Genomic DNA, 16,141 nt, shown 5'->3' on the forward strand with positions numbered 1-16,141 from the left:
AAGGACAGCACCACACAAGTTATAAGAGATCAAGAAATATATAATGAATGTGCAAACCAGCACTCAGCATATTAACAAGAACACACAATGTTCTTTTGTTAATGCTTTTTAAAGGATTTATAATAAAAGATGAAGAATGAGCCTTCAGTACAACTAATAACTGAAATAATGGTTTATACTAGGAATCTGAAAGGGTTCTGAAGACTGCTACAGAAGAAAATGTACACAAATGGCGACTGCCAAATTGACAAGTTGTATTCATGTTAGGGAAAAAATGAATCAATTTAATACAACATCAGCTTTATGAACTAATGACTAGAATTTAAATAGGACAGAAGGAAATGTAATTTAGTAATGCTTCGTAAGTAATGATGAAAACAGACTTACTGAAACTGTTGAACTGGGAGTGTTTGTGCCATATCCAGATGAAGGGAGGGAAGCCAGGGACCAACGGCGCCCATCTGTCCTAAAGAAAAGATGCAAGTAATATTAGATTCACATTTTGGGAAGCTTATGTAAGTAACAGAATTATTTTGCTCCAATAACCCATATGCAGTAATTAATGGCCAATGTTTTTGCTTAAGACATTGCCCATTTCTCTTCTCCTTCCTCCCCCAAATGAATTCTGATGGGCTATCAAGCAGTGGCAGTTAAAATTATGTATTTGAGAATCCACCCTGTATGTTGCCAGTTGCTGGTTCATGGTGTAAGCACAGTTACCCACAACACTGAAAAGAAATACATGATAAATTTACAGGGCTTTTTGGTTCTATGTTTTACTTTAATACACTTTCAAAATCAATCTTAATGAAAGTCACATGTTTACCCCTGTTCTCAGATGAACAGATATTACTATGGATGCCACAAATTATGACTTAGTTCCTTAAAACTCAACAGTTCATTAGGCAAGAAACCTATTGCAAAATTGTGATTAATTCAAGAAAACTGAAATCATAGTGATGTCAGTGATTTCACACACCTTTCAAAGGTTGTTCTATGATTTACTGAATCTAATACTTTTAGAGACAAACTATTAATTAAAAATGCAACTTTTCCATGTGGAGCAAACACATCAAGAATTTATAATTTAATTTAAAATAAAACTATTGTTTTATAACCTATGTGTTAGTTGCAGGTGATTTAGGAGTAAAAGAAGACTAAGATCTAAGAGATTTTTCCCTAAAAGTTGCTCCACAAAAGAATCTAGTATTGATAAAATGTTTTCGATCTCAAACTCAAAATAGTTTTCTTGTTCTTTAGCTACTTGATGCTGTATACATAATGTAAATTAACGCTATTGAACAGCTATGATTCCATAAATTTCTAACATACATCTGAGTTGTGTGCAGTCTACTTATACTTGGGTCTTCAGATTTTTTTGATCCTTGCCCACCTGTACTGCAGACATGATTTACTGAGAGACCAGTACAAATTGTACAGTCTGTGTAACCCAATTTAAGTGTCAGCACACTGTTCGTCCCACCCATCATCATAGAAGGCATTGGTAGCTTTGTTGTACATTTCCCACTCTTTTAAGTAAATACTATAGTGCCAAAAAAAATTCATGTGCAGATACAATGTAACCTGAATTAAGTTCTTCAAATTCTTCTACACAGTACAACATAAACAGGTCACAGATTCAGTTCCTCAACTCTGTCAGTGAGAATTGCTTTTGTTAGTTTAAATTTCTGGACATGGAAAATTATGACATACTTATGCACATATATGCATGTAGTTGAAGCAATAGAATAAAGTCCTCTGCCACAGGAAAAAAATGATTGTCAAGATAAGACTGTATTAAATATTTGAAGAAGTGGATGGGCAGACAATGAAAGTAGCAATGTATGTCGTTTTTGGAGATTTCGGATCTTTTGCTTGAATGTGCTGGTAATGTCGTGATTGCTTTCTCAGAAGTGATAGGCTGGAATATTCCTTTAACATTCTGAGAGTGATATAAACCAAGCCTTTGCTGAACAGATTTTGTGCCAGACTTTTGGTAAAACAATCATGGTGAACCCCAATGGACCCCAAATTAACAGACCTCAACAATTAACAGACACTGTCTGCATCTTAAAAACTAATCATAGGCTTTGGTCATTGTTATAAAAGCATTCAGACTGAACAGGGTTTTGGCATTAAAGTGACACCCTTTCCTCCATTAGTCTGTTCAATCAAGGGTTCACTATATCAGGAGTATAACTTAATGAGGAACAGTGCCCATTCTATCTACAGGATTCAGGAAGACAAATGCCAAACCTACCTTATTCCTTAATACAGTGAAAGGTAAAAAGCATAAGCACTTAATAAATAAGCTCTTCATGCACCATGCACAAGATCAAATATTTAAGTAGCAGTTACAGAATGCTTGCTGCAATTAAATCCCCATTTAGACACCTTTTCAATACAAGGATTTCAAATGTCACAACTATTTTTCATTGGATATTACCTCTAAAATGTTGAATTTACTGCACATGAACACTTGGCTAAAGCAAATCACATTAGAATTTTACTAAGATTAGATTGAACTTGCAAAATGATAAAATATAGGTCCATTTTCTATGAATGACACATTTAAAAATATTTCAGCCCTTTTGCAGAATAGTCGCTGCTTCTTGGCAGTGACACATTACAAAATGACAGATGCAGAGGACCTGTCCAAAATTGATACATTATCTACTTCTACCCAGTATGATAATCAAGTGCCATGGGAGGACTCCCTAAACCTAAGAGTCACTTTCAACATATAATACAGGTTCCTCATGAGAGAGATTTAAACTGCTTCTGTGTGGTGACTGTTTCGTAGGGAAGACCATTTTCCCCAATTTACCCACATAAATTTGTCTCCGCTAGACAGTTTCTCAATGCCACACGAAAACATTATGTTCTTAGATATAATGTGAAGACATTGTACAGTGGAGACAACTTCCTATATGTACTATATAATAATAATAATAAATAATAATAACAGGTATTTATATACCGCCTTTCTTGGTCTTTATTCAAGACTTTATTCAAGGCAGTTTACATAGGCAGGCTTTATTAAATCCCTTATTAAATAGGGATTTTTACAATTTCAAAGAAGGTTCTTTCTTTCAAGAACGACTACATTCAAGGTGTTTCATTCCGATCTGGCTTCACATTCTGGCCTCCATCTACCATGCTCAGAGCAGATGGAATTGCTTGGCTTCAGCTTGTCAGCTGCTCCAAGGTCGCACGGTGCTGGTGGCCTCGAACTGGCGACCTTGTGGATGTTATCTTCAGGCAGACGGAGGCTCTACCCTCTAGACCAAACCTCCTGCCCATATAGATCCTGTTGCCATGCAAGGGTGTGTTTTAAGCAGGCTTTACAAATGCTTAAATGCAGCTATTAAAGGTTTGTAACACTGTTGTTCCTGACCCTTGAACTTTTTCTCCTGCTTATGTCTACTATTAAAATGCAGTGAACTTGAAATTGAAATGGAAGTTCAAGGATTCAGGAAAAACAATAATAGCATCTTTAAGCAGTAGCAAATACTGGACACAATATTCCAATTGAGGAAAATCCAGTGCAAAATTAAATATATCATGCGTAAAGCTCTTTTTGGAATGGCATTTATCTATTTACAATTACTATACTGCTGGTACATGTTCAAGAGTTGGGAAACTGATTGGTATCACGTTGGGGGCCAATGATTTTTATTATTTTTGGAAAGCTCCAAGTCAAAAACACCAAAAACATGTAGCAGCCTTGCATAATTATTGACTCTCTGTCACCACATTTCCAACCATTCCTCTGAGCTTGCCCGTAACTAGAATTTCACAGTTCTTCCAGCAGGCCTCCACATTAGCCTCACAGAATATCTATATTGGCTGGCAGGACATTCAGATTAAAAGCTAAGACAATCAAACACTTTCTACTGTAGAAAGCAGGTTCAGTTCCTTTAATGATTTATTTCCCACTGGTAGCTTCTTTAATCTGTTTCATTTTAGTGTACTAATTGCAAGGACTTGCTTTTACTGAAACATTAGTTGACAGTACATTTTGATGCCCATTTCCACCACTGTGGTCTCTCTTTTAAAAGTCAATTTGTGGTAACATACCACCACCACACAGTGGGACTAGATCAATTTTAATAAGTTTAATGTGTAGAAGAAGAAGAAAAAATTAAATTTAAAGCTTACTAAATACTAAAAGGCAAATATCCTGATTTGCATGGACAACATATAATGCCTATATGGGGTTGTGACAGCGCAAAAGTTCACTGGGAGTGTAGCATACTACAAAGACATGCAAAAGCATTCCATCTGCATTCAACATAAATACTTATATAGTACTATTACCTGTCTGCCCTGTGTCCATGGCTATATAAAAGAAACAGTACCAGTGATAAAGTTTGGCAGCAAAAGTAATAAACATGATATTGCTCAACAGACATATACTGTATTCTTCACCCCTCATGAAGCAAAACTTTGTGATTTGAAAACTATGCTGCATTTATCTGCATTGTAATAATTCTGAAGCTATGAAATGCATGGTTTTGAGGACTGCCCATCTTATTCTCAGTTTCAAGAAGTGCTCAGTTTGGCAATAAAATAACTGCCATTCAAAACACAATGAAACTTGAGAAAAGAGGAACAACACTTTTGTAGCAAACCAGAATGGCCCATCTCAAATGCCCTATTTTTGCGCAAGGTGCTCAAGCAGGTGGTGGTATCCCAGCTCCCGAAGGAAACTGATTATCTGAATCCCTTCCAATTTGGCTTCATCCCAGGCTTTGGGACAGAGATAGCTTTGATTGCCTTGGTGGATAACCGACACCAAGGGCTAGATGGGAGAACTGCCATCTCTGCTAGTTCTTTGGGACCTATCAGCAGCTTTTGACACTATTAATCATGGTGTCCATCTGGTACAGTTTGCTGAGCTCAGGGTTGGGGACACCTTTTTGTGAAGGTTCTGCTCCTTTTTGGTTAGCCCAAATGGTGGTATTGGGGGACACCTCTTTGGCACCCTGACCCTTGGTGGGTGAGGTGCTACAGGGTTCAATACTGTTCCCACATGTTATTTAACATAAACATGAAACTGCTGAAGTTGGGTGCCACCAGTGTGCTGATAATACCTGGTATCGGGAAGGAAGAGATGGGTACTCTAAAAGGACTATGGTTTCTGTTACAGGTGATGATGACTGAGTTCCCCTTGCACCTTTCTTTTTCCCCATCTACTACAACACTTTGAAATTAGTGCCACTGCAAAAAAAATATCATGGGTAAGCAGACAGGTAGTTTATAGAACACTTGTCTTCATAATAATAGTCCACCAAACCCAAAAACCCCTAATCAGATCACCCACCAGCAGACTGATCAATCATCCAAAAATTGCTGGACATGTCCTCTTTTTCAGCCTCTTGTCCGGGTGTCCACCAAAAAGACTTGAATGTCCTCTTTTTTAGGCTTCTTTTCCCTTGACAGCTCAGCCCTGCCCAGAAGGCAGCATCCTCTAATCAGCTCAGGCTCCTGTTTCCTAGTAACCCAGTTTAGAGCCAATCCTAGCAATCCCCTCATAGTCACATGACATGGGAGAGGAACCTCTCACATGACACAGGAGAGGCACCAGCTGAGCTGAGTGGCAGCAAGCATGCCTGGTGCAAGGTCCTCAGAGACTGTTGTCTGGAGTCAGTTTGGGGATGTGTTGAAGCCCTTTTTGCTACATTTTTCTGTGTGCAGAAGGAAGAGGGCTTGGTGCTTCTGGCAGGGATTGGAGGGTGGGTGGGAGGGTGGAGACAGGGTCTGGCAGTGAGGGCTCCCTTGGAACTTCATGCTGCAGGGTTGGGGGAGGGAGAGAGTGCATGCATGTGTGTTTTGGGTGAGTGGAAGCAGGGTCCTGTGGGGGGGCTCCTTTGAAATTTGATCTGATGCTTGTTGCAGGGGTGAAGGGGAGAGAGAGCAGCCGCATTTAACAGGGGGCAGATTTGTAATTACAGAGTAATTACAAATTACTGGCAGAATGGGCAGCAAAATGGCAGATGCACTTCAATGTAAGTAAGTGTAAAGTCATGCACATTGGGGCAAAAAATCAAAACTTCAAATATAGGCTAATGGGTTCTGAGCTGTCTGTGACAGATCAGGAGAGAGATCTTGGGGTGGTGGTGGACAAGTCGATGTAAGTGTCGACCCAATGTGTGGCAGCAGTAAAGAAGGCCAATTCTATACTTGGGATCATTAGAAAAGGTACTGAGAACAAAAAGGCTAATATTACAGTGCTGTTGTACAAATCGACGGTAAGGCCACACCTGGAGTATTGTGTCCTGTTCTGGTTGCCGCATCTCAAAAAGGACATAGTGGAAATAGAAAAAGTGCAAAAGAGGGCAACTAAGATGATTGCTGGGCTGGGGCACCTTCCTTATGAGGAAACGCTACGGCATTTGGGCCTCTTTAGCCTAGAAAAGAGATGCCTGAGGAGGGACATGATTGAGAAATACAAAATTATGCATGGGAAGGATAAAGTGGATAGAGAGATGCTCTTTACACTCTCACATAACACCAGAACCAGGGGACATCCACTAAAATTGAGTGTTGGAGGGTTAGGACAGACAAAAGAAAATATTTCTTTGTTTAGCGTGTGGTTGGTCTGTGGAACTCCTTGCCGCAGGATGTGGTGACGGCATCTGGCCAGGATGCCTTTAAAAGGGGATTGGACAAGTTTCTGGAGGAAAAATCCATTATGGGTTACAAACCATGAAGTGTATGTGCAACCTCCTGATTTTAGAAATGGGCTATGTCAGAATGCCAGATGCAAGGGAGGGCACCAGGATGCAGGTCTCTTGTTATCTGGTGTGCATTATCTGGGGCATTTGGTGGGCTGCTGTGAGATACAGGAAGCTGGACTTGATGGGCCTATGGCCTGATCCAGTGGGGCTGTTCTTATGTTAATCAGTCAAGACTCTATGGAACCTGATACAGCAAGTACTGCTCCCATTCGGCCCCCTAAAATTGGATAGCAGATAATCCCACTCCTCTCTCAAATACATGGTATGTTTTTGGCTTCTAGAAATGAAGCAGACTTGGTGTCTTGTTTTATATTGTTGTGAGGAAGAGAGGAAAGTGTTCGCACATTACAGGAAGGTGTGTAAAGGGGCTTGTAAATCAGAGTATCTTCCTCTGTTATCAATTCTGCAGGGCCTAGTAGTGCCATGATTCTGGAAAGTTGTCACTGCATTATTTTGGTTGTTTAGTTTGGTTATGTTGGTTTGTGCTTTTTTTGTTTTTTATTGTGGTTTTAAAAATTACTAATACAGTTTTAAATTTAATAATAAGTAATGAAGTGTTTAAATTAAACACATGAAATAAATATATAAATGTTTTTAGGTTTTATTTTGTCGTGTCCTACATTTCTCTGGAATGTCCTACATTTTAGATGTCTTATCCTCTCTTCCAGTTATGACATCTGGTTACCCTGCCCACCAGGATCAGCATGTACCAACAAACTAGGTATCCAAGTCCAGCAGTTCAGGTCAGAGGGTAGATTGGTATGCCCAGGTGGTTGTAAACCAATCAATCAGATGAACCTATAACATGAACTTAAGTTTCACAACATCAAGCTAAAGAATATCTGCATGTTTTGAACTGCTCTTTCAATTGAATCTGTGCCTGGTCAGTTTCGTCCATATTAGTGGGACATCACAGAAGTGTAACAATGCCCAGAAAACATAACTCTTAAGCATAGTTAGAGACCAGTGATCTCAGACATTATTTTGCCTTAAAGCAGCGGTCTCCAAACTGAAGATCATTGTGCACTGCAAACAGCCTCCCCAGCGCAACCAGAGCTTACCAGTTCCACTGGGGAGGCTGCCATTGCCACTGCCAATCTTCCCCCAATGTTCACTCCATCCTGCCATGTCTGCCAGGAAATTCTGATGCAGAGCCCACTGGGACAACAGAACATAGAAGCAGTGGGGTGGAGCAAAAATGGAAGGGGGGGGAACCAGCGGCGACAGTGGCAGCCTTCCCCCATGGAACAGTTCATGTGGAAAAGGCAGGGCATCTGAACTGGCACGCAGGCTGCAGTTTAGGACGCCCTGCCTTAAAGCATTTCTGTAATTGCCTGTTTGAATTTTTGTTAAGAGCCACATCTGGTCAATGTTGATGCCTAAGCCATTTTCCAAGTCTGCTTGATTTCCCCCCCCCCTTTTTTTTTCTTGTATTAGCCAATACCACCCCACCTCCGAGATGGGATATGTGCCTTTTTGGAGAGACACAGCACAGAGACTAAAATTGCTATGCAGCCACCAAGGTTGGTCAGGGGGCCAGCCCAGAGAGTTTTACAGACAAAGGGAACATGCTGTGACTGCTTCAGACTAAGGAAGATTGGGAATAAGCACTGTTTCTTCAAGCAACATAGCTCCTGCCTTGTGCAAAATCCAGCATGCCTAAGAAGAGGAAATTTTTTTGCCCACATGGGGAGAGTTCAGCTCTACCAGAAACTAGGCCTCTTAATTCATAAATTAAGAGGTCTTTGCTGTGATTTTTCATCTAGGAGTTTCAAGCAATCAAAATGATACCATGAATAATGACTGTAATCAAAAACATCTGCAAGCAATTGTTTTGAACTCCTAATTTCCCCAAAGATAGTAGCAAGCCTTATTCTTCATTTAGCATGCTTAAAACTCTAATCCAGGGGTGTCAAACAGGGGCTGGATGCAGTCAGTGGAAGCTCTTTATTTGGCCCTTGGCTTCTTCCAGCAACACCATCAGCTGCTCTCAGCTGCTCAGCAGACTGGGGTGTCACTACTGAAAGGGTAGCCCACATGATAATTGGGGTCTCCCATATCTTGCAAAAATGATCGAGACTTGTGTACTTTGTCTTCTGTTTGCAGTTAAGGAGTTCCTGGGTGAGAAAAAAGTGCTTTGTTCTGTCATGTCCTGCTTAATGACATCACTTCCTGCTTAATGGCATAACTTCCAGCCCTCAGCAGGCATCATGAATGCTATATGGCCCTCTGTATGAAATGAGTTTGACACCCCTGCTCTAATCTGAACATTTTTCTAATTTGGAAGAGTTTAAAGCAGCAATGGCTAAGTGAAAACCCTTCAACCAATTTTATATGCCTCCTACTAGCCCTTACAAATTGTAATCAAGGTGTGGTTAAAAAAATTGCTTTCATTTTGAATTATAAAAAAAGAAAGTTTCAAAAGTTGTTTGAGATTTGACTTCACACATTCCTCTTACAAATCTTGGGTTTTGTTCCCAGTGCCCTAGAGCTATATAACTGTAATGCTAAATTTCATCATGTAGAACCTGACCACCTTCAATTCAAATTATGTGGCAAAACACACTTCCAGTAGGTGGATCATTGCCTGGAGAATCAAGTGGCTCCTGAGAAAAGAGAAACTGACTATCCTAGTTTCTAATCTGTGTGCACCTTGCTATGGAATTAATCTGGATTAGACTTTAGCATTTCATCAATGTTTACTGAAGGATAGCAGCAAATCTTAGCAACATAATTTCTCAAATTAGAAAAATTGATGTGAAAGACAAAATCAACACATATTCAATTCATTCTGTCTCCAAATTCAGCAGTAGAACACTGCATTCCACTCTCTAAGACTATGGTTGAGAATACACATTACCGCAAATACAGGTCCAGCCTATTTATACACTGATTTTTCATACATAGATTTGACTCAACACGAATGACCACTGCAAATGAGAAGGAATGTGCTGATCCCTGGAGAAGGGGAAAAATACTTCCCTTTAAAATCAGTTTAAAAAACAGTCCTTTAACAATAGCCTCCTTAATGAGAGAGAGAGAGCAGCTGGCTGACAATCCATCAATCCTTCTCTCTCCAGGCGACCCCTCCCTTCCCCCTGAGCACATGAAAGAAAGGTGATCACTTTGCATTGGTGAAGGCAATTGCATTGGTGATCACTTTGCTGAGTGAAACGCTTGACTGATCCGTGGATTGTCTTCTTAATGACTCTTATCTTACATCACAAAGGTCAACAAGGCTGTTTTTAAATCAAAAAGAAATGTTTTTAAAATTGATTTGCTATAGTGAGCTTCTTGCCATCCACATGAGTGCTTGGAAGGGAACCCACCCGAATAATGAGGCTCAACCTGTACTGTAGACTATTTCAAACAATCTTTTACTGATTGCCATGTTCTATTAAAAACAAAACTAAAAAAATTACATTCAGTACTGCTATACTCCAGCTATACTTCTCTGCACCATCTAGGGCAATAGCCATGGTTGTACATCATGTCATCCCTGCAAATTATTATTATTATTAACAGTATTTATATACTGCTTTTCAACTAAAAGTTCACAAAGCGGTTTACAGAGAAAAATCAAATAACTAAATGGCTCCCTGTCCCAAAAGGGCTCACAATCTAAAAAGATGCAAAAGAATACCAGCAGACAGCCACTAGAACAGACACTGCTGGGGTGAGGTGGGCCAATTACTCTCCCCCTGCTAAAAAAAAGAGGAGTACCCACTTGAAAAAGTGCCTCTTACCCAATTAGCAGGGGTTATTATAAATTATAAACATTCTAACTGATGAATGCCTTCCAGGCCAATGTGAAGACGCATATCAGGGCTGACCCATCTATAAGGGAAAGTGAAGCAGGCTAACTCAAGTAGTAGATGAATGCAGGTGGAAACCTTGGCTGATCAGCCACCTCATCTTGCCCCTACTCACCTCTTCTGAATTTTTGCTCTGTCCAACTATTTTCAAATAGAACAGCAGAGCCATCTAGAGAAAGGAAGTCAGGCAAAGGCACCATCCCACTTCCAAAAGAGGGTGGAATTCGTTTTTTGAAAGTGGGTTAGTGCTTCACCCAGTTCCCTTCTTTCTGTTGGCTCTGCTGGTTTATTTGTAAACAAGGTGGCAGAGAAAAGAGAAGGAAAGTGGCAAGAACATATGGTGGTTGGGCAAATGAACTGGGGCGGGGGGGGGGTCCTGCTTCCAGAGTTACTGCCAAAGATTGTGGCAGATGAGCTGGAAAAGGAGGGAAGAGGTTTCCGCTGCTGCTGGTTCTCACCATCCATCCTGGTCAAGTGGGGGGGACGACGACCGGGGCAGCTTAAGGAAAGTTAGACTGAAGTCCCTACTCTCGCATGCCAAACCAACTAAAAATACGGGCAAAACAGCTGTAGCCTGTTATCCACCAGCATTTAGATACTGGTCCCTCTCCCATTCCCACTGAGGAAAAAGACAGACAGCAGCTTCAAACCCACTTTCTGTATCTCTTTGCCATATATGTTCAAATACAGGTGTGCACCACTTAATGATGGGGATATAGTCTCCCTGTTGTTATGCGATTAGATTGTTAAGTGATCATTTAGCCCAATCTAGTGCCTTTGTTGTATAAACAGACACTCCCTGCCAGACACTAGTTGGCTGCACAGGCTACTGAAGATCGACTCTTCTTTGCATTAACAGCCTCCTTGTTGTGTAAACAGACACTGCTGCAGACTATGGGAGACCTTACTGTCTCATTAAGAGCCTCTTTATTGTGCTTTGACCACCATAGTATATGCGGTCCGACCTTAACCAATGCACACCTGTACAGGCAGAGGAATCTAGAATCCATATGCTTAGAGGTAAACATAAATATTAAACAGCAGACTGAAGCAGTCTTGTTAATATATGTGGATTTTTTAAAATGCCTTAGATTCTGGATTTGAAGCTACCCAAAATAAATGTTCATATTCTGGAGAGTTAGTGAGTCAATCAAGCCTTCAACTCTGCATTACTTTAGACATCAGAAAACATAGCTTTCACATGCTAATGAAAATAAAGTGCACACATACCTACGGGCTGGAACAAAGGAAAAGTGAGAAGGTGCATTTGGGGAAAAATTTCTGGGACTGTCCAATGGACTTCCACCTGTTTGAAAAAAGACAAAATAATCTACATTCATACTGAATTCACAAACAACAACTGTGAGCTCTCTGGAGGCAGGGAACCATTTAATTATCTGATATTTCTCTGTTAACTACTTTGCAAACATTTTTGTTGAAAAGCAGTTTATAAACATAATATTTGATGAGTGCCAGACATACCACATGAGTCTGAAAACTTGCGTGTGTGATTGCCAGTAATCAATGTATCATGTCAATTTTTTGAACACATTTTAAAAGGGCCAATCTTTTGTTGTTTGAATAGTTGGGGAAAGAAATTGCTTATTTGCATTTAACCAATTTGACAAAGTTTTATTCAAGGATTCTGGAAATGAACTACAGGGGGGCCCTTGTATCCACAGATTCACTTCTCTGTGGATCAAGAGTGCCCCCACACGAGTCGCCTCACAAGGGTCATCTGAGCCCAGCTGAGGCCGTGCACATCCGTCCGTGGCCTCTGCCAGACTCAGACAGACTCCTAGTACATGTGGTCTTAGGGATGGAAAACAGGCCACACAGAGCTGTTCCCTCTCCCCCAAAAAACACTTTTTTGAGAGAGAGAGAGAGAAGGTAAAAACTAGAACAGAAGGACATTGCTATCACCACTCTAACTCTTATTCACCCTGGAAATCAGAATGTGGAAACTAGAATAAAAAATCTCTAGTGGCAATTCTGGTAAGAGTAAAGACAAATGCCAAATTGACAACAATTGTAGAACACGTCTTTTTTCTGATGAATCTTCCCTACATGTTAAATCATTAGAGGAGAGCTTGCTTTGTTGTCCATTGCCACTGGATACTAGGTTGGAGCCTGCCAGGTTAGCATTTTAGACATGTTCAGATGAGAATTGTATAATCCCAACTCATTTTAGACGTTTAAGGACCTATGGCAGTGTTTCCCAAACTTTTTTGGGTCAGCAGCTGCCTTGACCTACGGTCCATTGGCCATGGCTCCTCATTAGGGCTACAATCCTATACATTGTATAGGGCGGCAGGTATTTCACAAGGATTCCGCAGCTACCCTGGCTGGCTTCCACAGCTCCTTGGAGCCATGGCTCACAGATTGGGAACCACTGACCTACGGAAAGCAATTTGCATGCTACCTTTGATATTACTGCTTTGTATATATCCTGTTTCACTGCATTTTAATAGTAACTGAACTTCTCATTATGAATTTTATTAGGAAAGTTGTTTAGTTGTGTTGTGACTCAGAGCAGGAAAATAAACTATAAATGCTATGGCTATATTTACAGGACCTAAGTTTATGCAAAACAGCTTGAGAAATTCAGTACAATGTTCTCATTCCTTGTTTACTTCAGTACATCTAACTTGCCTACTTAAAACTTAAACTTGCTGTTCTGAAATAAAAAAAAACCAAGTCTATGTTGAACATGGAGTTAAAATGGTTAAGAATGAGCATTAAGATTATCTGGATAGCTTTATCATTGCAACACAATTAGTTTCACAGAAATGAAACATGATTAAATTAATGCATTAAAGTATGTCAGCTTTCAAAATATGTTCTAAATTTTAAACAAAATAACTGTGTAAAAGCACAATCCTATGCATGATCACTCATAGGCAAATCCCACTATAGTCAACAGGGTTTCCTCCCAGGAAACAGACCTCTCCCTAACTGGGCAAAGAGGTACCATTTAAGTGGTGGATCTCCTACAGTTAGCAGGAGAACCACTGTGTCTATTCATTACATCACTGCATCTTTACCAATGACTACTGCTGGCATTTCTTGTGTCTATTAGAAATGAGACTCAGACCCTTCAAGAGGGAACCATCTACCCATTTTTGTGCTTTGTAAACCACTTCGTTATTTATATATTGCTCAACAAAAAGTAGTTCACAAAGTGGTTTACACAGCAAAGCAAATCAATAAATGGCTCATTGCCCCCAAAAGGCTCACAATCTAAAAAGAGATAGCAGCAACAGACACTGGAACCGATGCCATGCTGGTATCAATTTTCTTCAAAAACAGCATAACATCAATAATACTACCACCCCCAGGTACATGCACAGAACTGCAGCCTAACTGAACAAATGAGATAGTGCAACATTTACAAATTAGTGTTTTTAACACATAACTTGGCACACATTCCTCAGTAACAGATTTATAAGGTTTGAGTGGCATATTTTTCCCCAGGTTCTGGAATTTTAATTGGATCCCAGGTGAGATATTTCTCAGTTTAAGATGAATAATTAGTAGCCCTACTCTACTTGTCAAAGTAGCAGGGAAAAGAGGAATTTAATAATTTTCAATACCTTCTATGAATAACAAATTTGAATAATATTCCATGTTTAAATAATACACAAAACAAAGCAGTTGGGTGTGTACGAAGTGCCAAAAAAACCAACAAGGTGGTCAAGTTCCTGATACATACAGCACAGATTTGGCAGAACAATGCAAAAGCCATGTAAGCTGCTACTAATGATCCTCACTGATGGATCATTTTGCACACATACAACATTGCTCTTCGATATTACTGCCTTTTTTCTGCCCTCTCCAGGCAGAAAAAAAGAAATTGTATCTTCCTAACAACATGTACATCCATAGTTGCAATTAGCAATGCGCTGGCATAGGTTTGCTATCTATGAAGGATTAAGGGTCCCATTAAAATCTTAGAAGGAGAGTACAATTTTGCATAGCTACAGATTCTGGTGTGATAATGAACTCTGAACCGCCTCATAAGCAGGTTTTGTCGATGAACAAAATGACATAGGTGAGTCTATATTAGCTACAAGTCCAAGTAACATCACATGTGCTGTGTGTATGCATATAGGCATGTCCCCATATCCACGGGGGTTCTGTTCCTGAATCCCTCGTAGTTAAGTGAAATCATGGAAACAGGCAAACACCTCCTCCCATCCTCCAGAGTTGGAGGAAGGGGGTGCAGGGGGGGGGCATGAACCTGATCTGCAGCTAAGTGAATCCATGGATACAGGGGCCCCCTGTACAGGTCTGCGCCATTTAACAATGGGGATACATTCTCCAATCCCTGTTGTTATGCGATTAGGTTGTTAAGCAAACATTCCACCCAATCTAGTGCTTTTGATGTGTAAACAAACACTCCCTGCCAGACACTCCAGGCTCTGGAGATAGACTGCCTCTTCTTTGCATTAAGAGCCTCCTTGTTGCATAAACAGACACTCTGCTGCAGACTATAGGAGACTTGATTGCCTCTTTATGAACCTCTTTGTTGTGCTTTTACCACTGTCATATATGTGGTCCGTTGTTATGCAGCCTGTTGTTAAGCAGCATGCGCCTGTATTTAAAAATGATTGACTACATTCTGGTAGTTTCCACAGCACATTTAAATACAGCCCTGTTTGGTTATTGCTTATATTGAGAGAGAGAAAGCAATAGCTTATGATTAGATAAAGCCAAGAGACTTGATGGCAATATTTGGTAAATGCATAGAAAAACATTATAAAGTCTGGGAAGTAGAGTTCGTTATAATAACTTTATGATATCCTTCATGAACAGTTTGATTAGAACCACCAAACTCTTTAACCCTATTAGTCACAACCCAGATATCACATGCACTTGAAAACTCATGCAGTGAATTGCAAATGAATAGACAGAATTTCTGCTTAAGTTAGCTGATATTATGCACCAAGTTAAGATATGCATTTTTAATTTGATATGCATAAGATAAGATATGCATTTTTAATTTGAAAATTCAAAAGGTCAAGCTAATCCATGACTACAACCAACACCACCACCTGAAAATACAGTATAGCTTTATAATTTGTTGTATATACAGCAATATAATGAAATGGCACATGAAAGTCCTACATATACACTGGCAACAAACATTACAGAAGTAAACAACAGAACCAGTGACCAGAAGAGCTCTTGAAGAGTTCAACAGATCTCTGTTGAAATGCCAAAAGAAAGATTGGTCTAGGAAAGTCATCTTTACTGTCATTTTTAATTTTACATATCTAGGAGATGAAACAAACCCAGAATACCCTCCTGTTCTTAGGAAATAAATATGCAACACATATGTTTGCGTATTTATTTGAACTATGTTTTCAAGAACTATGTTTCACAACAATGGTCCAAAATGGCATGCACAAATTTTAGAGAAAATGTATTTCCAAGTTTATGCCCAGGTCCATTTTGCTCTTACAATGACCAGGATACAAATGTACCCCATATGCAAATAATTGTATTTCTACCAACAAATGTATTTTTACTTGTGGAAAATGAATGGCAAATGGTACCTAGCTATACTTTGAATGTGTTATG

General features: G+C 39.8%; 1 protein-coding gene across 3 annotated transcripts in view; it reads right to left on the reverse strand.

The window, feature by feature from the left end:
- Positions 1–16,141, reverse strand: part of MAST2 (microtubule associated serine/threonine kinase 2) — a 217,493-nt gene that overhangs the window by 68,940 nt on the left and 132,412 nt on the right. For 2 of the 3 annotated variants that reach the window (XM_066626696.1, XM_066626694.1), the window contains exons 6-8: positions 11,789–11,864; positions 4,321–4,341; positions 388–466 (exon numbers count right to left, since the gene is read on the reverse strand). In XM_066626696.1, coding sequence (XP_066482793.1) covers positions 388–466; positions 4,321–4,341; positions 11,789–11,864 — 176 coding nt within the window. The remainder of the gene's footprint in view (positions 1–387; positions 467–4,320; positions 4,342–11,788; positions 11,865–16,141) is intronic. The other variant, XM_066626695.1, reaches the window with a different exon arrangement.

Source organism: Tiliqua scincoides, chromosome 4 (genome assembly GCF_035046505.1).
Source record: "Tiliqua scincoides isolate rTilSci1 chromosome 4, rTilSci1.hap2, whole genome shotgun sequence".
NCBI classification, from domain to species: domain Eukaryota; kingdom Metazoa; phylum Chordata; class Lepidosauria; order Squamata; family Scincidae; genus Tiliqua; species Tiliqua scincoides.